The sequence below is a fragment of the Pipra filicauda genome, unplaced genomic scaffold (assembly GCF_003945595.2).
Source record: "Pipra filicauda isolate LSUMZ 115617 unplaced genomic scaffold, ASM394559v2 scaffold147_size4022426_pilon, whole genome shotgun sequence".
NCBI classification, from domain to species: domain Eukaryota; kingdom Metazoa; phylum Chordata; class Aves; order Passeriformes; family Pipridae; genus Pipra; species Pipra filicauda.
In genome coordinates, this window is record NW_024103962.1 from 1,089,305 (window position 1) to 1,112,856 (window position 23,552).

The window sequence follows — 23,552 nt, forward strand, 5'->3', positions numbered from 1 at the left end:
ACACTGGTAACTGCACTTGATTTCTTTCTGTCTGGACCCACAAGAGGACTTGCAGCCATCTCTCCTTTGGATCCCACTGTGGTGCTGCCAAGTTTGCGCGAGACATCCTTGTCCCACTCTTCTTTCTGTTCGCTTTCCACGCTATTTGCCTGAGACCTTTTTGTGTATGACACAGCAGGAGGAATTGAGGGACCAACTGCCAAATAAAAACAGTATTAATAAATACCTAAAAATAGTCACTGTGTTTTTCTTGGCCAAAATAGTCTAAATATAGTTCCCTGAGTCCAAAAAAAGCATCTGAACAACTATGATGGCAAACTCAGCACATACACCAACCTACTAAACTCAGCTTTGACAGCCTGTTTTCTTTTAACCCACTCTCTCTTCACCACCAATTTGCAGTTCAGAATTAGTTCCCATTTCATATCAGTATGCAAAACCCAGAAGAGTATTTTAGTTCTCATTTTAAACCCATACAATTTGTACGATATTATGACAAAAGGAATTAGAGGATGTTTTTCAAAGTATTTCTTTAGTACTTTTTGCCACGTACCTTTTCCTCTAAATACTATGAAAGATTATTTTCCCCTGAAAACCATAGGACTGCTTTATTTAAAAGCATGTTTTATAGTTTCCCCCCCCCCCATTCTTTAAAATGCTTTGGAAAAACTCTTTTGTCAGTTGACTTCTATATTCCCTTAAAATAAAAGCACATCAGCTAACAATTTTATAATATTGGTTGCTTTTTTGGACAAAAAAAAAAGGGGGGGGAAACAATAATGTGAATTAGGCAGAGAAGAGGGTCAAACATTTTAGAAGTATTTATAGCAATTTGATAGCTCTCTGAGGAAAAAAATCATCTTCCATTTAGTGTTTTAAATATGCACTCCTTTGTGACGTAAGCACTTTCAGCCGAAAATGTTTCCTGAATACTTGGTAAAATTGTTGTCTCTTGGAACCAAATAATTTGCCCCCGCCTCCAAATGTACTGATAAAAATAATGGTTTGCTGCCCTTGGGATTATCCAGGCCAATATTTGCCATTAGTTCCTAAACAGAACGCACCCACAATGTCTTATTTAGTGAGTCAACCAAGTATCAAGTCCAAAAAATTAAATCTGCACGTTCTATTGATCCAGAAGCATTCATACAGATAGAAGCAAGATGAGATACACAACAAATGCACAGAGTGGTGGACCTGCCAGGTTCACAAAACACTGCACATCCAGGCTCAGATTGTGTATGTTACTTTACTTGCTGGAATGTCATCCCCACCATGATCACTGAACCGCCGCTGTTTCTGGTTGGTCGATATACTGCGCTGGACCTTCAGGTGAGCGGGAGACTGCACGGAGCTGTTGTTGAGGTCACTGCTGGGACGAGATCTTTGACCCAAGTTGCTGCTGGACAAGGAATCGCCTACCTCAAACTACAAGAAAAACAGTTTTTCAAAGCATAAACAAAATTCAACAGTGCTGGTATTTTTATGGCATAATAAGGCAAAAAAGTCCCAATAGAAGGCTTTTTTTCCTTATAGTTTAAAATTGTATCCAGAGTAGAATATTCTTCAAGACGGATTTTATCACTTCGTCTATGTTTAATGTTCTTTAAAAACACATAGCTAAAGCTAAGTTAATGAATGCTCAAAATAAAATTAGAAGAATCTTGACAGAAAGAAAAAGTGTGCTATTTTAAAACCTAAGCCACAGAATGGCTCCCCCTGTTTTTTTTGATTTTATTTTAAAGCCTGAAAGCATTCATAGCTTCAGAACAATTTCAAAATGCATTGGACTGAGCCAGAAGGGCTAAAAATGCAAGTACTGATTAAAGGATTCTTTATGGCCTTCTAAACATCTTTATGTAACTGGTATGTAACTCAGCCACCGGTTTGTTGATATCTAAGAAGCAGAAGTTGTAAGTAAGAGCAGTGGAAAAAGACAAATATCCTCTCTTCCAAGCAATTTGAGTCAAAATGATTTTAGACAGATTCCCTCCATGCTCTGCCATCACAAGGGAATTCAGGTTCAGAGACGTGAGAAAATGCACTCAAGGATGCATGTATCAGATCTACACTATCTTGGAACTGAAGGAAGGCCAATGACGCAGCAGGAAAAATTCCTTCAAAAAGAAAGTCTTGTTCTCAGTCTGATTTCTTGAAAAATCCATGTGATTCCAAAAGATTTACAGATTCATCTAGTTTCAAAATAGTAGAAAGATTTTTCTACCGCCAATTTATTAATGACTACAATGCAATTATTTATTAAATAATAAAATATACTATAAACAAAACGTGAGCGAGAAAGGACGAGTATTTCTGAGAAATAAAGGATGTCATATCTGAGTAGCTAGAAAAATAATTGCTGCAGTCAAATTTACTATTTTAGATTTTAACTGAAAACACACGACAGGAAGAAGACTCAGTATTTATAAATTATGCCAGATTAACAGTCAGCTTTTTAAAAAAGCAGTCTAATGTATTTATAAGCAAACATGAAGATACTTAATTTAACTTATTTCTTCATATGGGATATCTAACAAGATATCCAAGGAGATATGAAAAGGGAAAGACATTAATAAGTGATTAATTACAATTTTTTTAAAACATTACAAAATAATCAATACAAATATCAACAAGCAGAATATTCAACCCAGTGATACATAAAGGTTAAAACAGAAAATGTAAATTAGATAGCACTTACTTCAGGTGGTTTTCTACCTAGAAGCAGGTAAGTAGCCATGACTTCATCATACTTTTGGTTTACTAAAGATTCATGAATCTCTTCTCTTGAAAAGCCCATTGTGACCATAATGTCTAAAAGTAAAACGAACCAGATGCATCAGCAGAATAAGTGCTTGGGTTTAGTGACAAATTAAGAACTGTGAAAATAGAAAAAATCTTATAATTTACAGGTAACTAAGATTCAATGCAACCCACTGAAGTTTTTTTGCTGTGCAGAAATAAAAAATGCTGCAACTCCTCTCTCTCAGTGTTATTTTCATCTTGAAAACTCTCAACTATATTATACAACTCTTCACTAATTTATACAACACTCAATGTTATTCAACAAACAAATAAAGCACTGGCAAATAGAAACTATGAATAGATACAGGGCCAACACAGTAACTTAGTCTAACCATAGCAGGCAAAAACTGTTGCCCTCATAACAAAATCTGTTCCCTTCAGTCCATTGTAGTCTTATTTGTCTACTGTGTTTGTAGATTCATGTCAGCTCAGTGAAGTCACAACAGTAGTTATAAGGAGGGCATTGTAATGGAATTCCTCATTTAAATAAAAAGAATGCATTTGACTTGTATGATGAGACTGTAGGTCAAATTCAGTAAGGGTTTAGTTTGGCTTACAAGACAAAAATTGTCTGTGTACATCAGATGCAACACCTTTGTAAAACTCTCACCTATTCTCTTGGTGTCATTAAAATCTGGTTCAGGCTCAGTATATGGCTTTAGTTCTTCTTCTTCATGGCCAACATTCATCCACCGATCCTTCATAATTTGCTAAGAAGAGAAATAAGCTTTAGGTCAACATTCCATTTACCAGACTCTATGTGCTAGCTGGTCTGCTGAAAAACAATTTTAAATTCATAATAATCTTAATGCTGCTCTTTCCCTTACACCTTTTTCCCCCTCACATCTTTATTTTCATTTTTCACATCTTTTTGTTTCCATTATCTCATTTTCCCTACAATTTACCTTTTATAATACAAATCCCCTGCCTGAAATACCAGCAGAACTACTGAGAGAAAAACCCCGGCAGTTTCAACACAAAAATCTTTCATTTTGTCCCCTTCACTTCCACTGTCTCCTAATCTCATCTTGCAGAGTGTCTGACACTCATGCCCTAATCTTGGTTAAGATCCCTAGATGCTACTACAATACCAATTCTACCACAATAAATAACTCCTTCAAATAATAGCAAAGGAAAGTGTTTAGAAACTAAGGAATATTTCAGGAGCATGCTGATGCTTCCTACAGTCATTAGTTTCAAGATCATGATGCCAACTGGTCATTTTTTCCTATGGACCTTCTCACTGCACTTGACCTAAATATGTTCACAGTTTGGCTGGAGGGAGAAATGCCTCTTAACTCTCTCTATGCCAGGTAGTTATTTACTCCAAAAATTTCTTCTGCATTCTTTGGAAAATTTCCTTCTGCTGCATTCCAGATCTTTTATATGCCTTTAAGATTGATCATCTGGAATCCCTAAGCATCACAATTTCTCTGTAAGGGCATATTCATCTTTAAAACACCTAACACCATTTTCCCTCCTACTGCAACGGGCACACGTCTCTTTAGGGACAGATGCTAATACTGCTCACTACACAAACAGAAGAATGAAACAAGTGCCAGCAAATTAAGTTTCCCACAGGCTCCAAATATGCCTTGCAAATACCGAATTAAGTTATTTCTCACAAAGAGCCACAGACTCAATTTTCCATTGATATAACCAAATTCTTTGTATGTAGTGCTGCTGCCAAATTACAGACCCCAATAGCTGTATCCTTACGAGAACAATACAGAACTTTGTACTTGGGCCAGTTTATATTTTGCTGACAATAAGACTTATAGATTTGTTCTACCATGGAATTGATTTTTTGGCTTTTGAGGGGGATAAAGGGGAAGGGATTGTGAACACATATTGCTATATTGTATTTCTGACACACAGAGCATGAGTCTACTTGACAGTAGACTTTGGTTACATATTTGCAGTCTTGCAGTAACATAAGCAACTCCCCAAAGAGTACTGTGCAGTATCTGCAGTCCTTTTTTAAAGGCATCTTTTTTAAAGATACCATTAAATAAATCTGAAATTAAGTAAATCTGAAGTTTAAGCACAATGAAGTGGATGACAGGAATCACTGCTCAAGTCCTACTCCCAATCTTGATGCTTCTTGAATTAACAGGCAAACCCAACAATGCCCACTTAAAGTTTTTCATGTCTCTTCAGTAGGTGGATCTGTAGTTCAATGTAATCTGTTCTCGATTTCCATCTGTTAAATATCTAAACTAGCTTCTGTCTTTCAAATACACAGTCTCAGAGGCACACTGAGTTATTGTACAACTCTTAAACAGGCTCTTACAATCAAGCATTTTGAAGCGACACAAACAATCCAATTCCAGGATCAATATTACATTTGTGCAAGTTCAGCTGGGCTTCCAGTCAGCTGACTGAAGAGCAGCAGCCTTGCTCAGGGTACTTAAAAATCTGACCCAAACTGTACCTCTTAAACACCAACCCAAACTGAATTTCAACCAACTAGGTACGATTAAGAAACTTTCCCTCAATTTTCAGAAAAATATCTAATAAAAATCTAGTCTGGCTCAAGACCTGTCTGTGTCAAAATTATTTGCTTTATTACACTTCATAAGCATAAATCTGCTCTGTGGGAATTTCGAAGCAATACTATGCAAAAGAACTGAAGATTGAAGGAGAGGGAAAGAGGAATTTGTTGAAATCCTGACAGAGAGATCCACATATTTTATGACAATGCATTTTTCCCATGTCTTCCTGGGAAGATTTACTGGTTTATAACAACATTCTCTTGCTTCTAAAATGTTCTCTTCTCTGCTGCAGCCACAAAAAAGTCTAGATGAAGCATTTTAATAAAAATTTGCATGGTCCTTACCGAAGGATGAGTGCTAAGCCTAACCCATACAGTGCTGACCCTGTGTGAATCTCAGCTTTGATGCTAATGTCACTGATAAACATCCTCATGGGATGGTCTGCAAAAAACATGCATGGGAACTCAGAGGGTCTATGGCTGGGACTAAGCAAATAATCAAAAGACAATGCACAAATAAATCTTCCCCACCTAAGATGACATTGTCTTTCCACTTTTAGAAACTTGTAATAAATATATACTTTCATTCTAAACATGTATTTTTAGGAGTGCTCAGAGAGAAGAAACAGTAATTTCTTTCCAAACCACACACCATAGCTTTTTAATTCAACAAATGTGATTTCAGGAATATTCCTTTAAAAAAAGGTTGTGATGTCTCTCTCTCTCCCTCAGATTAGCATACTAATCATTGCCTGTTATCATCAGTGTTTTGGTACTGGCTCAAGACCCTCTGTCACACAAAATTCACTTGCTCTCTTCCACACACTGACAACCTTGCCATTTCAGCGAGGCTGCTATTCAACACCTCTCTCCAGGGACTGGAAGGAATTTTAGAAGAACTGGATAACACTACAGTATCTAGAATGAGAATGAAATTAGATCTGAAGAGAAACTGCTGAAAATCCAGAAGAAAACTCAGTAAAGGAAAAATCTATTTTCCTAAAACTTAAACATGAGACAAGAAAACAGCGATTTTTCAGCATCTTCGAGTGACTACACTCTTGTCATTATGTCCACTAGACAGTAATAATTGTACATAATTAATGAATATCAGTGAAGTAGAACCCATCATTCACTATTCTCTTCAGCACAGATTTTATTCAAGGTAAAACTATTTATAACAAGTCATAAACCAGCATCAGTTTGAGATGAGGAACATGCAGACAGAGCTCAGTGAATGCAAGCTTCCTTGCACAGGTAGCATCCATGCCAGGGAGCGTAACTCATGCCACTACAAATAAAAAGCTGCTTAAATGGGATTATTCTCTGGGACACCAACCACTGCTGCACAAGTATGTGTAGAAAGATGAAACAAAAGTCACTGGTGATTAACTCATGCAAATACTATTTTAAAAGCATTCTGTTTATCTTCTGCTCTACTTTCATCTCTATGGTAAGTAGATGCTATTTTTAAAAAATCTCTTGTTAAAGAAATCACAAAATAGAACAGAGCAGCTTTTAGAGTGAACTCTACACCACATATTTGTTAAATACCAGCTCTGGAGTTATTCAGTAATTACATGCCAATACAGCAATCTTGAACAAAACAGCACCTTAAAAAACACTGAACCTTTTAGACACTTAACAAGTTATGCACAAATATACTCTACATCCCATGAAAAGAAAACCCAATCTACTGACTAAAAAAAAAAAATAAATTTATAACTCAGTAGAAATCCTCAAAATAGATTTTAGCTAAGGGACACAGCAGGTATTATTATACATGTTAATTTTTCAGCTATTCAGAAACAAAACTACCAGAAGGGGGAAAAGAAAGGATTGAACAGAAGTAATTAGCAATTATTAGTTTATCATTCAAAGAGTCCTAAGTGTTTACACATATTATGGCACTAAAACTAGCAAAAATCCCAGTTTTCCATCACATTTATTGTTCTTGTACATATGTTTTAAGTCATGCTGAAAACAGTAAGTTAAAAAAATTATGGTCCTGCCTGCTGCTGTTTTTGTATTTTTGTTTTTGAGGTTTTGTTTGTTGGGTTTTTTTTGTTTTGTTTTGTATTTTGTTTTTGTGGGGTTTTGTGTGTGTTTTTGTTGTTGTTGGTTTTGGTTTTTTTTTTCTGAAAAACTCCAAAAAGAATATTTACAATCTTGTCCTGCTTTCCACAAATTTTGAACTATCTCTGTTAGCTGACTGAAACAACAGGGAGCAGCTTACACTTGGAAATGCTCTTCAATGATAGTCAGCTGCAATTTAAAAGGTTAGACTTTCATTCATTAACACTTTCTATTTTCAAGCTATACTGTTTCTGGGACATTTTGTCACTAATTTTTTTTAACAAAACTTTGAGGCCCTTTAACCAGAAAGGAAGTATCTATGTGAAAAATAACAAGTCTTCAGAAATTACTGTATGTTACGCTTTCTTAATCTAAAAACCTTTTTTCCAAGATGAAATGACTTACTTCCAAGCTGCCTCGTTTGATTGGATTCAGTACTAGTAGCTTCTTCAGTAGATTTTCACAGTCTGTGGACATATAGAATGGAATGCGGTACTTCCCCCTCAGTACTCGCTCCCTCAGTTCCTTTAAAATAGAGTTTTAAAAGGTGAGCTCCTCATGACACAGGAGATCTAAAGACAGTAAAAAGCCAAGCTTTCAGACTGTAACTGTACCTTTAGATTCTGTCCATCAAATGGCAATGATCCGCTTACTAGTGTATACAAAATCACCCCAAGGCTCCACACATCCACTTCAGGGCCATCATATTTCTTTCCTTGGAAAAGTTCAGGAGCAGCGTAAGGCGGGCTTCCACAAAACGTGTCCAGTTTATTACCAACTGTAAATTCATTACTAAAGCCAAAGTCTGCAATTTTAATGTTCATATCTGCATCAAGGAGAAGGTTTTCTGCCTAAGAGAAAAATAAAAGGGAAAAAAGACAACGTTTGTATCAAAATAAGTGTACATATATATAGAGAGAGAGTACATTGTATCATCCATCAATAAAAAAATGTTTCTTTTTCTAAAATGATTGACCATCTGCATCTTTCTTGTAGAACAAAAGAAACTAATATCCCCAAATACATTACAAGGACTGAAAACTGACTATGTTTACTCAGGAAAATAAAACTGTTAAAAGCAGCTAAATAGATTTAAAAGTCAGCTAGTGAATCAACTACAAAGATTTTATTTTCTGGAAGAAATATCTTAGTTCAGCTTTAGACTGAAGTATCTAGACATCTCAGAATAGCAGCTGCAGCTTTTGACAGGTTCATGCCAACTTCTGATGCCAAGGAGAGTAAATCTAATCCCAGACATCATCTACCATTTTGTGGAGTAAATGTTAGAAGGGATTTAAGACTTTAGAAGAAGACCTTCTGCTTACAAGATGAAACACTTCAAGTTACATGCTGTATCTCAGCATTCTGTACAAAAAAAATTCTCTCCCTTTTATTATTAGCATTTGCTGCAACAATAACACCAAAGTGTTAACACTCAAGTACCTATTTTTTTTCATACACAATGTATGTATTCCATACATCTAAGAATACTAATGCCCATGCACCAATGCATCACATAAACATAGATGCAAGTATACAAGTACCTGGAAAGTCAGTAAACAGTATCTTATATTTACTATCACAGGTAGGTCAGAAGATTAAAAGGGGGAAGCTACAGAAATACTAATAAGTACCGTGGAAAAAAACTGCATTTCTCAAAATGCAAGGAAGCTCATCTCAGCTCCTGATCTGCATATCAGCAACACAGGAGCAGCACTGAGCTGTGCAGGAATCCTCTTTCAACAGGAGGACAGAATAGCCAGTGCAAAGGGTTCACCTAATTGCCAAACATCAGTTTTATAGCAAACAGACATCTCAGATGCTGTGCCAGAATGGAGCTCAGAAAAATATAAAAACGCCTTAGCTCACCAACAGAGAAGCAGCTAACTAATTGTTAGTTGCTTTGATTAAAAGAGTAAATATGATTTTGTTTGGGCTTGCTTGTTTGTTTGGGTTTATTTTTAATAATTTCACTTACACTCAATGAACAGAACAGGAGACAATTAGCCATCAGTAAATCAAGCTAATAGCTGCGCAACAGAACTCAGCCTTTATCAGGACTAAAATACAGCCTGTTTGTAAAAACTCTATCCTGGAAAATATTTTATTTTCCCAATTCATGAGAAATTCATGGGACCTGTGATCCCAGCTGGTTCCAGCTGATGTGCCTGCAGACAGACTCACAGAGCTATTTTCCAGATTTAACAGCCTTTTACACTACTGCACAAAGACTTCATTTTCCTTGTGGTGAAAACAGTACTGTCAGTGCAGCTGCTCTGTGATTACAATAGTCCTCCTGGTTCAACAGTACTCTGCTACCCGAGTACCCCATGCTTTTGGGTTCCTCACTTCGAACAAAAGCACCAAAAAACCTTTTTAATAAGCCAAATAGAAAGACTATGCTCTTGTTGGTTACATGTTCAGGGTAAAAAAATACAAACAGAAAAGGTAAGGTAAGTTTTGTGCATCAAGGGATGAGCAAAGCTGAAATTGGTTATAGATGTTTATAATCACGGAAAGTTAAAAGGAGACAGTTTAAGTTCCCACTTCCTCCTCTTCTGCCAAATAGCCTGGACAAACTTGCACGTTTTCTTAAACAACTTCCCAGTTTAGTCTGAAGTAACTTAAATTTGATAGAGTTTAACCTGTTATTAAAGTCAAAAAGTCTCATCAAAAATATCCAAAGTGGTGGTAGACCTCTGCCTTGTGGTGCTGCAACGTCAATTGCTCAATGTGCTGATACCATGGAGAGCTAAAAGAAGCAGATGAGAATGCAGACACAACTTTAAAGTTGCTTTTTCCTTCTCTGCAGCTCCATGAGAATAGTTTTAAAGGAGACAGATGACATAATACTTGGAAAGAAGAGACAAAGCAAGAACACCTCCTCAAAGCCATACATACATTTAGCCCTTTTTCCTTTGGGAAATGTATTTTTTGTTGGCTAGGTTGGCTGGCTCTCAATTACACCTAACTGAACTTTACAAATGAGTCTACCATAACTCCAGCCAAGAGATGATGAAGAGAGAATATCAAATAAAAAAGAGTTGTTTTAGAGCCTGCCTGCCTTGCAAATAGGAAGATCAGCAGCAGACTACTTGTGACAGGTAATTCCTGCGTGAACACTGCAAAGTAGTTTTGGACAGGCCTGCGAGGAATGCAGTGAGCTGTGTGTGTGCTATGGAACTAAGAAATGAAGGAGTGGTGGAGGTTGTAACAGGCTTTGGGAGAAAGAGCAAGATACTGAGGAACTGCAGGAGTTAATGCAGCAAGACTCAGTAGTATAGCTGGGCTGAATAAGCCAGTGCTAGATAAGCATGAGGAGATGGCTGGCATTCTATTTCCAGCCAAGTGTAGGAGTGAGAGAACCAGGAAAAGTGGCTTGTCCTGGCAAGCCAATAGGTCCCTAGGAGCAGCCTTCTGGAAAGTTCAACAACAGTGGTTGCCGTAAGCTCCGGGGAGTTTGAAAAAACATTCATAGGCTCCAAACCACCACGCAAGACGTGGTGGAATTTTTTTAAATCAAGATTTCAGTGAGATCCCAGCCCTTTCCTTCCTTGCATTCTGACTTCAGAGTGCTGGCCAGGCACCTCCACCATCAGATGACAACAATCCCGGGGCAGGGACGACTCAGCAGAAAAGGATGTATTATCCAGCACCACGTGCACATGCAGGAGCTGGCAGACCGACAGATATGAGGGAACAGATTTTTAAGATTGAAATTCAGAGAACATTGTAGTGTATTATAAGAAAATTAAGACAAAGGACACTGGTGGAAAAAAAAAATCACCTTAAAAATTATTCAGCCTCAGTTTTTCACAAGTATTTAGATACATTAGTAGAAAAGAACCTACACCAATGTTTTCTTTGTACATGTACAAAGACATCAAAGCAAGAGCACAAGACAGCTTTTAAGTGGAACTTGTGTCCAAGTCTCATGATATCTAAACTTGGCACTAAGACAACTTCATGCTGAAGGGCTAGGTTGTACCTATTGTTGTTCAGCAATTGCTGAACTCTTAATACGGTCTGGTGGTTTACATAGATAGATTACCAGAAAGCATAAAGAAAAGCAAATTCAACTAATTTCTCTTTACCCTCAATTTATTTTTCTGCCCAAATTAGACACTACAGTATAAACCAGAAGTTCAAATGGATTAAAAATCTAACATATTTCTTAAAAATCACTAAGAAAAAACCCTTTTACATATCCTTGAGATATATTTTAACTGAAAATATTTTAATTAAGTAGTGCTGACTGGTATCAATTGAACTTCTGCAGCTTCACAGTGTAGATATCAGCATGACAGCAGGTATAATTCTCTGGAGAGCATGTCCTTTCCTTAAAGCCAAAATTGGAATGAAAGTAACATATGTTCTATTCTTGTCTCTTCCCTGTTCCAACAGGCAAGCTATGTTATTTTTGTGCTTCAGAAAACTAAGAATAAAAAAGTGAGTTCTTTCATTCACATGTTTGAGGCATTCACAGACAGTGGCAAGGACAAATATACAGAATGAAATTAAGACTATACTGTCAGGCAGTAAAAAGTAAAATAAGTAACAACCTACCTTAAGATCACGATGAACTATGCATTTTTGATGACAGTACTGTACAGCAGATACAATCTGAAACACCATGATGAACAGTGAATTATTTTATTTCAACCTCAGTATAAGTTTTTGCATATTATTTAGTAATTTTGGTTCCTGATATGATTCATTAGAATGTAAGAAATGAATAAATAAGGCTTTTATTTTAGAAAATATTCATCTAGGTTTCTTTTATTAAAGCTTAAATACTAAAAGGTCACTAAAAGTAGCTCATTTTTCTAAAATATTCTAAAAATAAGTTTAATACATACTCTTCAAGGTAATAGGAGAAATATATTTTAAATGCAAATCACCCAATAGCAATAACTATTAAAAGGAAATTAATCCACCCTCCAACCCAATAGCCATATGTATCATCTCAGATTTTATCTTCTAAAATATCAATTGTCTAGCTCTGCAATTCACCGCCAACAGAACAATTCATTCAACATTTTCATATATGTCTTTCACATATATAACAAAAAACAAGTCTGAAACAGCAAGTTCGGAGCAGTTTTTTTTACATGTTAATTATAGAGCTTAATTCTGAAGAATACCAAACATGCTATATTTATCTAATTAAAGCTTTTCCAAAATAATCACTAAAACCAAGGTAATAAAAGGATTAAAATGAGAAACTTTGTAAGAAGAATACAAAATCCTATTAAAGAATAGCCTTCATACAAAATGGTGTGACATGACACAGCAACACATGCCATCATATCAACATCTATAGATAGAACATCTGTTAAATTCTAAAATATTCAGAAAAGGATTTAAACCTCAAGTGAGTCACAAAAAAAAAAAAGTGACTCTTAGGAACATCGACTACAGGAATGTAAAACAATCTGACTATTTTTAGACAGCATGTAGGAAGCAGATATTTTTCTCTTCAGGGATTTTTTTCCACTGCAGCTTTAATAAACATTATCAAAACAATTAATATTTTTCTGAAGTAAAAGAAGTACGCTCACACTCATGTCTATCTGAAAACACCATAAATAAAAACAAAAGGAAGAGTGAACGTTAATTTCATACCTGCCTGAATTTTGAACGAGCCTCTTTCTCTTTCATTCTTCCATGTGCAACTAGGTAGTCAAACACTTCTCCTGATCATGACAAGGACAAAACATCAGTACTATTTTTTTTTTATTGTCATGCACAATCAAATCATGCTTGAAAACAACACACACCCCATGCTCCCTCCTTTCTTGAATGGAAAGGAAATAGAAGCAGCCAATAAGAATTCTTTTTTACTGTTTGCACTGGATTTAATTTTGCAGACACATAATAATCAAGACGTGTAAAAATGGAACACTTAATACTAAGGCTTCTTCAATTTTTAAAATAAATTGACTTAATAACCACTGTGAAGCGAACGAAATAATGAAAAATATTCATATTTTATATAAGACACAGTGGGAATCAGGCAACTTCTTACGTACCAGATTTGTTTCACATATATCTAGTGGCTTCACTTAACATTATCTGTACTACTTTTGTTTTTTCCATCTTGTTCTCTTTCTAATAAAGCTGCTCAAATGCCTTTCAGAACCTCATCTTTGCAGTGTCTGACAGCAGCTTTTCCTAGCTGTGTGAATCCAGCCCTGTGCTGGATTCCCTTCCCACATTCAAACATCTCCCATTCAGGTGCTAGGCAGCTTCTCAAGCAAGCACTCACTGTCCCTTCTCACTATGATCCTGTGGGTCCCCTTTCCCATGTTCCTTATTCCCTTCCCAGATCTGCCTCTCCAATTGCTTTGGCATATAATTTCAAGATAAAATAAGGCACCAGTGCTTGCCTAAATATAGCAGATAAATACCGAGCTGAGTTTTTGCCAGAATCAGCACCAGATTATCTCCTGATACTGCAGCAGAAACCTCAGAATGGGAACTACCCTTAAGCACAAACCTAAGAGGTTACTTTATGGAATGTGATGCAAGGAAGAAAGTCTGCCCTGGGAGATCTGCTAGGACTGTTGTGAAGGCCAGACTGCAATAACCCATTAACCGTTAAATCCTTAAATCGTTTCTAGGCATGTAACTGGCATTTCAGTTTATCTTTAACGCAGATTCAAGAATCCACTTACCCCCACTGGCATATTCCATTACCAAATACAACGTCTTTTCAGTCTCAATAACTTCAAATAATTTTACTGCAAGAAAAACGAATGAGAAAGAGATTGCAGCTGGGAGTAAAAGCATAGCACAAACAAACAATTATACTCATGGAATGAGTATAATTTCAGGCCAGTGATAACGTTATATCATACAGAAACTTTATATCCTTTAGGTTAGCATTCTTTTGAGGGGGGAAAAAAGCAAAATTAATTTCTAAACCACAGTTGATAACAATGCATATTAATTCATAATTTTCTCAGAAGTTTATGCACACTGTACAAATGAGTTCATGCTGAAATTAGTGTTTAATTTGACACAGATGTCTTTAAGATCATACAAACCTCCCCTGTTTTGCTAGTAAACTGCTCACAGTCAGAAATCTGAGATTCTGACCAGCTAAGAACCAAATGGATACCAGAAATGTTAAGTCTGACTTTCCTCAGATTGCAATAGTAACCACTCATTTAAAACAAACACAGCCCCACCACCACCCCCAAGAAAACAAAAAACAGCAGAAGCTATGAATGCTGAAAAAGCAACAAACAATTCAAGGGATGAGAAGGGAGTGCCTAGCATGTAATAACTTGTACACCTCGTCCATACCTTGTATGCAACAAGCCCTCTGGCCGATTCAGGACCATTAACTGTCTCTGGAACAAGACTGTCCAGCCCTCCTCAGCCAGAAGAATTGTCATCACAAAGTAGGGCCCTGAAGCTGTGGGGTAGGTGAAAGAACTAAAGCAGAAAGGGAAAATTACATACTTGGTAATTCTAATTTTCTGGAAATATCAGTCAGCAGGACCCTTTCCTAGACTGAACTAATGGCGTTTTGCTACTCTCACCTAAGAAACTCATGCTTTTGAGTCTCAAGAGTAATTTCAGTGGAAGAGGGGAGTTAGGGTTCTTGACAGATTGGAGCGCTCCACATCTCCTACTCTATGTAAAGCTTTCCTAGACTGAGCAGTTTACCTCCTTAGAGTAAAATTCTTGTTGCAAGCAGAGTCAACAAAGAAGGTGAGATAATGAAGCATTTACTGGATGCCTACTGTCCTATTATCTCAAAAAAAAAGTTAATAGCAGTACATTCAAATAAAGTCAAATAGAATAAAATGTAAACATTATAACAAAAAAAAGTTTGTAGAAATGTAGGGCTCCTACCAATATTGGGATGATTCAGTATCTTCATTATTCGTACTTCTCGAAACAACTGTCAAGGAAGCAAGAAAATTTTCTTAGAGGATGTTTATTTGGAGAAAGTTACACAAGATAGGTAAATTCAGTATCACAAAGGAGACAGAAATGGCCAAAGAAAGTAGCATTACCGTAAAATACAGAAAAATATAATGCAGTGAACTCCAGAAAACAATATACATCTTAAGCATTATATAAAAAGAACCACTACATATGAAAACCAGATTAATTTTTAAGCTTTATACAGACACACTAAGTTTTATAACCCTTTTTGGAGTTTCACATTGACCTAAATGAACAGATTATTCAACACAAGTTTTCAGTGTCTCTTTGCTCTTAATTCTTTGGTGACTGGCAAGCTCAGCCAACTACCCTGAATACAGACAGAACTGCAGGTGCAAATACAAGGTGCAGGACTACAGACAAGTCCAACATGTGTTCAAATGGAATGGATACCAGGAATCCTGATGTCCTCCAGTCCTGGTGCTCCACAGAGCTGAAGCAGGCGAGTTAACATCTCACAACTACCAAATTTTACACTGGGTCACAAGCAGTGATGCCTCCTCTCCCCCCAGCAAGGCCTGAAGGATTATGATTCCTGCAAGTCTGCTTTATGATCCTGAGTCACATAACTAGAGATAACTGGACAAACTTATAGCCCTAAGCCTTATATACTTAAGACAATGGTGGATTTTTTTTTTTTAAACCAGAAACAAGAGATCATCGCTCTTAAGTTTCTATTCTTAAATTTATGGGTTATTAATTAGAGCTGCAGCAAGACTAACCTAGGTGCTCAAAGGACAGAAGGCAAATGAAAGAAATCCAAAATGACCACACAGTTTGGTGCTGTACACTTGAGGCTGATAATACTGATAAGCTTGCACTGGTTTACTTCAAGTGAACGACACATCCCCATCATCAAGTGCACTCAGTGTTGTACACTCTTTAGTCCCTTATTGGGCTAAAGTAGGATGCTGAAATGAAGGAAGAAATTCTCAGTGGCTTCACCACAATGCTTAGACATTTTGGAAACATCTTAACACTACAGCCCTCCTTACAGAGAAACTTGGCTCCACGCAGAAGAGCGTTGTTGCTGTTTTCTCTGCCTGATGTCTCTCTCCATTTCCAAAATTAGTCCCATTTGTTCAGATCCAACCCTCACAAAAGGGTAAAATTATGCAAGCCAGAGACCAAGCACCTCCTCAAGAGTAGCACTTTAGTGTCTATTTTATGATGGCTATGGTTACAAGTTAAGAGAAATTAAAATTCTTTTGCTTAGACAACATTAATGGTTTTTCACTCCATTTGTGCAACTTCGTCATAACGTTCCTAAAATTCTGCATTTGTTCTACAAGTTAAGACTATAGATCTTCTTGAAATTCAGCTTTTGATAAAGTACTATTGCTACAGCTTAAGAAATAATAATACAGTTCTGTACTTAAATTATTTAAGAATTTCACACTAATTACTGTGCATTTGCCCTATAACTGCCATTAAAACAATTTCAGAAGGAAGCAAAGACTAAAAGCATTTCTCTGAGAAAACGTGAACAGTATGATGCAGTTTGGTTGTGTACAATATGTAACACATGGGTATGTAATACTGTGCACCAGAATTAACTTCAGCAAATATTCCTGTTTCCTCATAAAGTCAGTTATTGCCAAGAAAAAGAACATCACACCAGGACATTCTTTGTGCATTTTTTTTGTTTTTCCAAGTATTTGAATTTGTTGCACAAGAATAAATTTTTCTGCTAAATCAGTATCAGCTGGTCAGAAGCTAACAAATCTAAACCAATAAATGGTACACCTTCAGAAGAGCTTCTAAGCAGGTATGTGAAAAGCTGCAATTCCTGCCAAAAGATTAGAAAGATATTTCATAACTTAACTCTCTTAATGCTGGTATAAAAGTTACAGCAATGAGCACATACCTTCATAAGCAGGATTCAAATATGAGACTTCTATAAAAAGTAATTTCAAATCTCACAATTCTATATTTCAAGTAAAGTACGTAGTTTAAGATTCAAATTGATCTTACAGTGACATGAAATCATGAAATTTTGTTTCACGTGTATTTTTTATTTCCATAAAGGAAAAGCCTATTAGAAAACAGACACCAAAGTCTATTTTCTTCAAGACACAACATTATTGACCTCCAGTCTGATGCAGATATTTTGTTATATGAAAGAAACATTTTGGTCCAGTTCTGAATAGATTACATCACCAAGACTGGAAGTATGGGCAGTTTATTTACAAAAATGAATAATTTTTCTACAACATCTTGTATTGCATATCCTGTGGTGTCAGTCTCCCTATAAACTCATGAGAGCAGGGAAAGAGAGAAATCAGCAGAGTAAGAATTGAAAGAATACCTTAAAACTTGGAATCTACCTGCAGGTGCCTGCTGACTAAATGGCTTGCTCTGAGAAAAGATTAAAAAACCCTAAGTGGTTGTACTCCTATAAAACTCCTTTCCCAAAAGGCCACCCGCTACTGAAACTACAGTAAACAAGGTTGGCTTCTTCAAGGGGAGATCCACATGCCTCTCAGTTTGTGCTCTGCAGTCATTACCAGCTTCTGACCAGTTTCCAGCAGTGTTTACCTGTAACTCGACATTTTCAAGACCTTTTTCTGAAGTAACATCTTGCAAATTAGGCAGATGTAACTTACATAGTCTGTAATACTGCTACGTAATGAAGTCAAACAGCTTCAAAGTTGCTTGATGTGACACATACATTCCAACCCGTGAAGAAAGAAATGTTTGAAGGGCTGGAAGACCTGAAACAATGGAGCAGCACTGTGTGGAGACCAGAAACACAGCCACATTACACCTTGTGTAGTTCCTGGCCCATAGGGTCCAACCGGATGTCTAAGTGTCTCTCAGCAGAGTGTGCAGACAGAACAGGAACCTTATTTCAATATAGTTCAAAACAGCAGAAAGGGAACAGGATGGAAATTGGACAAATGAACTGTCCTCTGAAGTCCTGGTGCATATTCAGGATTTCATTTGGTCCAGTATAAATGCATACTCTTAAAAATTAAGGAAATGCCAATGTGCACCCCAACTTTCTCTCACAAGAGAGAAACAATCCAGAAAATCTCTGAATGATGGACAATACTTCAATAAAAGAGTTAACAATATTCAAGTATTAGAGTACATTATTTTACATTGCAACTCCGCAATAAATCTCCCCTGGTCATTAACACTTGTTACATCACTAATTATATATTTACAAATAGAGATACCTTTAAAAAATAGCTACTACACCCCTCAATAACACCCAGGATACATATCTTTCTTTGCACATAGAGGTATTTAAAAAGACTATAGTTATTTCCTACAAAGTCAAGTCTGTTAAATTCATAAAAATCTGGACATAACAGTGATACTGCTTCTCCTTTCACGACACGGCAACCTGCAGGATTATAATCTATTTTACTGATAAAAAATAGCATTTTCAGAATTCATGCATATCTGTTTTTCTTGAGCAGCAGTGTACTGCTCTCTCAGAAGGTATAAGTGCTCCCTGACTTCTCTCCCCCAGCTCTACCACACATTTATAGGACTGCTCTTCATACTTAAAAAAGTGCTACAATCCAAAAAACCCCTCTTGAACAACCATCTCCTTGTTGTAAAGAGGCTGTAGCCTTAGTAGCTTCACTTACAAAAAAGAACAGTCAGTACCATACTGAATTCCTAAAACTTGTACTTACGAAAAAGGCACAAGACTTAAAAATTCGATTCCTGCATTCCCAGCTTAATTTTTCAGGGTACAGATTGCAGAAAGCACAAAGATGGTATGTCACACCATTGATAACACTTCTACTTGCTGCCAGATTGACAGCTATGTTTAAGATTTACTATTTTAAGTTACTACAATCAAACTGAAAATCTTCAGTTAACCAAGGGTTTTTCTTGCTTTGAAAGATGTACTTGAACACTTCTCTAGTTTGTAAACCATTTGAGGAGGGATGTTGCAAAAAAAAAAAAATTGCTTTCAAAAGGTAACATATTGAAATTGTTTCAAATCTTCTACTACTTCTTTACTTCTGTTTTCCTTAACAACAGAAAGAACCTAAGTTCATGGCTTCAAATATGTTTCAAGAATAAAAAGCTCGCTGATCCTTAAAAGGGGAAAAATCTGAAATATAATTTCCTAATTAAACCTATTAAGGGGGGGAAAAAAGCACCTTCTGCTCCACTAGCAGTTTGCAGAAGAGCAGCAGAATGCTATTTCAGAAACATCCCTGATAAAGCCAGTACAAGACAACACTTCCAATGCAGCAGACATGCAGAAAATAGAACAGCTATTTTGATATAAATTTGAGTTATGACAAAACCCAAATACTTATATTTGGGAACAAATTACAATAATGACAGTGGAAAAGCTAAGTCAGTACAATATGTTACTATCAAGATAGTAACAAAGTCAACAAAAAAAGCCAGCTCTGTCTTCTAAACAAGTGGCCACTGAGTAAGGTGGGAACTATATACCGAACAAACTAAAACCAAAACAAATCCAACATTGATTTCCTAATTAAAGAGGTAGAGGTCCTGAAGTGAGATAAAGAATGTAATTTAAGACTATCAAATTGCATGTACAAGAAAGCAAAATTAAAAATTCCCAAGGTCAGCTTACTTAAACCTCCAAATGTCAGGAGACCACCCCAGTTAAAACAACTGTGTCTGAAGTACCCTCTCCATACTACATGGCATGAATGCCATTGGAGAGAACACCTACAAAAAACCTAAATGCTATTTGCTTTTACACCCGTGACTAACTACAGACCCAGCTTGCATGACACTTTCAGCAACTGAAGTATGTGCTCAAATATTTCTGTTTACAAAACAGAATGGTGCATGCCAAGCTTGTGATGACTCATTTCACTTAATTAGGTCAGTAGCAAGTACCGTGGCAAAACCTACTTGCACTTAGTATCCAGTGAATGGAAAGGGGATGGTTTTGTCAATGACCCTGTGCCTAAGATCACTACAAATCTGTCTTGTTTGATTAATAACAATCAGCAGTGACTGAAGGCCCAGAAGTTTTGCTGAACTGCATATAATTTATAATAAAAACAACTGTCCCAGAACTAAGTTTTGCTTGCTTAATTTTCCATAAAGTTTTAACATTTTTTTACCCTCTTATTGCTGAACAATGAGACAAACTCACCTAGCTCTCCAAAAGTGAACAGCCAGCTAGGTAGGAAACAAGCTACATGAGCAGCACAGGATTTCCACAATATCCTCTGTCACATACTGCCTCTGTGGGTCCCTCTTCACTAGCTCAAATATCAGCAAAGAGATTTGCTTAATATAAGACATAGGACTTAACAACAGCAAAGCTTTTGCATGGACTGCACAGCAGGTTGAATTAAAAAAACCCAATCCGGAAGAACTCACACTCAAAAGTACTACAAAAGAGAAATTAAAGCAAATGAATCAAGTATAAAAGAAATAAAAGAAAAAAGAAAATAAAGCAAAGCTGTTTATAACTCCCTGTAACCAAAGTTACACAATTTTAAAAAAAAAAAAAGTAAGGGCAGCCAGAGATAAAAGAACAGCAACAAGCTCTGGCCTCTTTCTCTCATTTCCACAGCTACCAACAGCAGCAGTCTAGTATCTGTAAACAAAAAAAAAGCCCAAATTTTTTTAATGGGTATCCTCCAGTAGGACAATACAACATTTCTGTCCTTCAGCCACAAAACACATGCAGAGTTAAACAGTAAAAAAAAAAACCCAAACCAAACAAAAAACCCCAGGGTTTTGATAAAACAATTATCAGCATGATTATAAAGGACTTCTGAATTTCTTTCTACAGGCATAAACACACAAGATCGTTCTGATTATATTCAGTCATTTTGTCAATTCTATACACAAAAAGTAATTGCCACATGTCCCCTGAGTTTAGCAAACATTTTATTAAAATTGAAAGAATACAGAGACGAAGGTAGAGAAACCCATTAAAGCAATAAAAACCAGTACTCTAAGTCCACAAAAAACAATTACTCCATTACAGAAAAATCCAAGAAAAATACCATCCTTTACAGCATTACATCTTGATTTAGTATGTAGACAAAGTATTCATGTACCTAATTAAAAAAAATTTTACTCTTGGCAAAGAGCAAAGCTGCAGGAGGAAGGAAGAGCAAAACAGCAATGCTTATACAGGAACCACATGGAGTAACTGCCCCCAGACAAATGGTATGTGCACATCATAGCAAAGAAAATAGGATATCACCCTCTCCCAAGGTCATATGTACAGAAAGACGTTGTTTAACAGGATAAAGGGATCAAATATTTTTGTCAAGTAAATAAAGGATCACAGTTCATCTGTTTACAGAATTTCAGATGTTATGGTCTATTCTTACCTTTTGCAGACTAGTAGGATTTAGCTGGGTTTTATCTATTATTTTCACAGCAACCTTGGTTAAAAAAAAAACAAACATGAATTACTAAACTCAGAAAAAGGTTTGAATGAAAATATATTGCACCTCTGTGAGCAAAAGCATAGATTCACCTCTAAGACATGCATATGAATCTACTTCTATACATTTCATCAAGCAAAACTGTCTAACCTATTAGGATGTCAGAATTTTGCAAGCAAGGAATTTGTTTTATACTTCTGTCAGTGTTTGGACAGAACAATGTTATCTTGTCCACTGCAAAACCAGGCTCTTCTAACACAGGATCTATCAACAGATTATCAATATCAATGGAATCTACCCACCAATATATTTCTCTTCAGTTTTGGAAATGCTTGGGAATGAACAGACCTCCTCCCAGACCCAAAATACCCCCTGATGCACAACAAACTTTTTGATCTTTTCCCCAGGAAGCTACATTTTAAAAAAGGAGGTGGGTGGTTAGGAGAAAGCATCTCAGTTAACTTCTTCTATATCCTGAAACAGCCTCTAGAAGAAATACTAATTATAAAGATAGCCAAAGGGAACATAAAACAGACTGTCAGACTTTTTTCTTTTATTTTTTAAAGGCTTACCTCTCTTCCAGTAAGCACATGCCTTGCCAGTTTCACTTTGGCAAAGTTTCCTTTTCCTATTGTTTTCAGTAAGCGATAATTTCCAATGTGAGGATGCTCTTCATTTGTAGATGTAATGGAGTTTCTACATCGGGGGATGTTTTGTCTGCTACTTGACTTGATAGGCTGGACATGTGGTTCAGTGTATCCATCCACAGAGGTATGCTGGAAGGCAGACAACATAGTTGGGAATTTAGCTACTTGGGTTTTAGGCAGTTGCAACAGAATAGACTAAAAGCATAAAAAGGTGCAGAGGGGAGTAATTTATTTACTTCTACAATATAACTGATAATTTTGGACAGCAGTCTAAGGGCTGTCTTTGGCTGTCTTTGGGCAGAGTTTGATCCGTGTCTTGTGAAAAAAAGCATGCAGAAAGATTTTACCAGCTCCAAACTAAAACTAGAGACATCTAGGCAGTAATCAACAAACCATTACAGACCTTTTAAAAATATGCTCAAATACACAGTATAGCATTATGTTGCCTGTCTAATCATAATCAAATTTAGTCTTTTAAAAATACACAGTACAAAATATACTTGTACTTTGATATATTTGGAAACAAGGTTTTACTCCCTTTTTTTTTCTTAACTTTTTTCACTCAAATAACATTACCAAAAAATTTTTTTTTCAAGTAAGCTTTGCTCCCCAAACATGTTGGTATCTTTTTGTAAGTAACAGAAGTTCTCATTCGAGTAACAATCTACATTTTTATTTTAAAATACCTATTCTTTAAAAGTCTGTGATGTCTCATAAAATATTTTAAGTCTCAAAAGTCTGAAGAACTAAAAGGAAGTTATTTTTAATGCATGCCAACACATCATCCCACATTAGATGTTAGTCACTGAAATCTGCAGTGCTTCTGTACTCTAACTTCCAAGTATATAAGGGGCAAGATACAGATGGGGCTTGGAAATGTTCCAAGGAGAAATCCAAGTAACGAAAAATATCAAAGGGGTGGTAAGTGTTTCAGTATTTCAAATACTTTCTAACAGTGGCAGATGGGTACAAACGCTTAACAGGTAAAATTTAGCTTCTGATCTTTCAAGTTACAGATTTTTAAGGTTGGCAAATACTGGAGGTAGAAACAGTGTCTTCCCAGACGAGTTTTTAGATTTTATAACAGAAAGGCATGCTTACTCCCAGCTAAGCATAAAGCACCAACAAAGCTCAAGAGACACCTTAATATCTTCCCATTACTGACTGCCTCAATCAAAGAGTGGATATCTGTGTACAGAGCACTAA

At 36.3% G+C, this 23,552-nt stretch overlaps 1 protein-coding gene across 8 annotated transcripts in view; it reads right to left on the reverse strand.

Annotated features, from left to right (window-relative positions):
- The window catches only part of MARK1 (microtubule affinity regulating kinase 1), a 57,983-nt gene that overhangs the window by 12,699 nt on the left and 21,732 nt on the right, over positions 1–23,552 (reverse strand). For 3 of the 8 annotated variants that reach the window (XM_039378788.1, XM_039378786.1, XM_039378787.1), the window contains exons 2-13: positions 22,272–22,475; positions 21,643–21,696; positions 15,239–15,287; positions 14,050–14,115; positions 12,998–13,068; positions 11,939–11,995; positions 7,987–8,223; positions 7,778–7,897; positions 3,413–3,512; positions 2,699–2,811; positions 1,254–1,428; positions 3–196 (exon numbers count right to left, since the gene is read on the reverse strand). In XM_039378788.1, the coding sequence (XP_039234722.1) occupies positions 3–196; positions 1,254–1,428; positions 2,699–2,811; positions 3,413–3,512; positions 7,778–7,897; positions 7,987–8,223; positions 11,939–11,995; positions 12,998–13,068; positions 14,050–14,115; positions 15,239–15,287; positions 21,643–21,696; positions 22,272–22,475 (1,440 nt within the window). Of the gene's footprint in view, positions 1–2; positions 197–1,253; positions 1,429–2,698; positions 2,812–3,412; positions 3,513–7,777; positions 7,898–7,986; positions 8,224–11,938; positions 11,996–12,997; positions 13,069–14,049; positions 14,116–14,683; positions 14,816–15,238; positions 15,288–21,642; positions 21,697–22,271; positions 22,476–23,552 lie in introns of those variants that run through there. The other 5 variants (XM_027726130.2, XM_027726133.2, XM_027726131.2 and 2 more) reach the window with 3 other exon arrangements.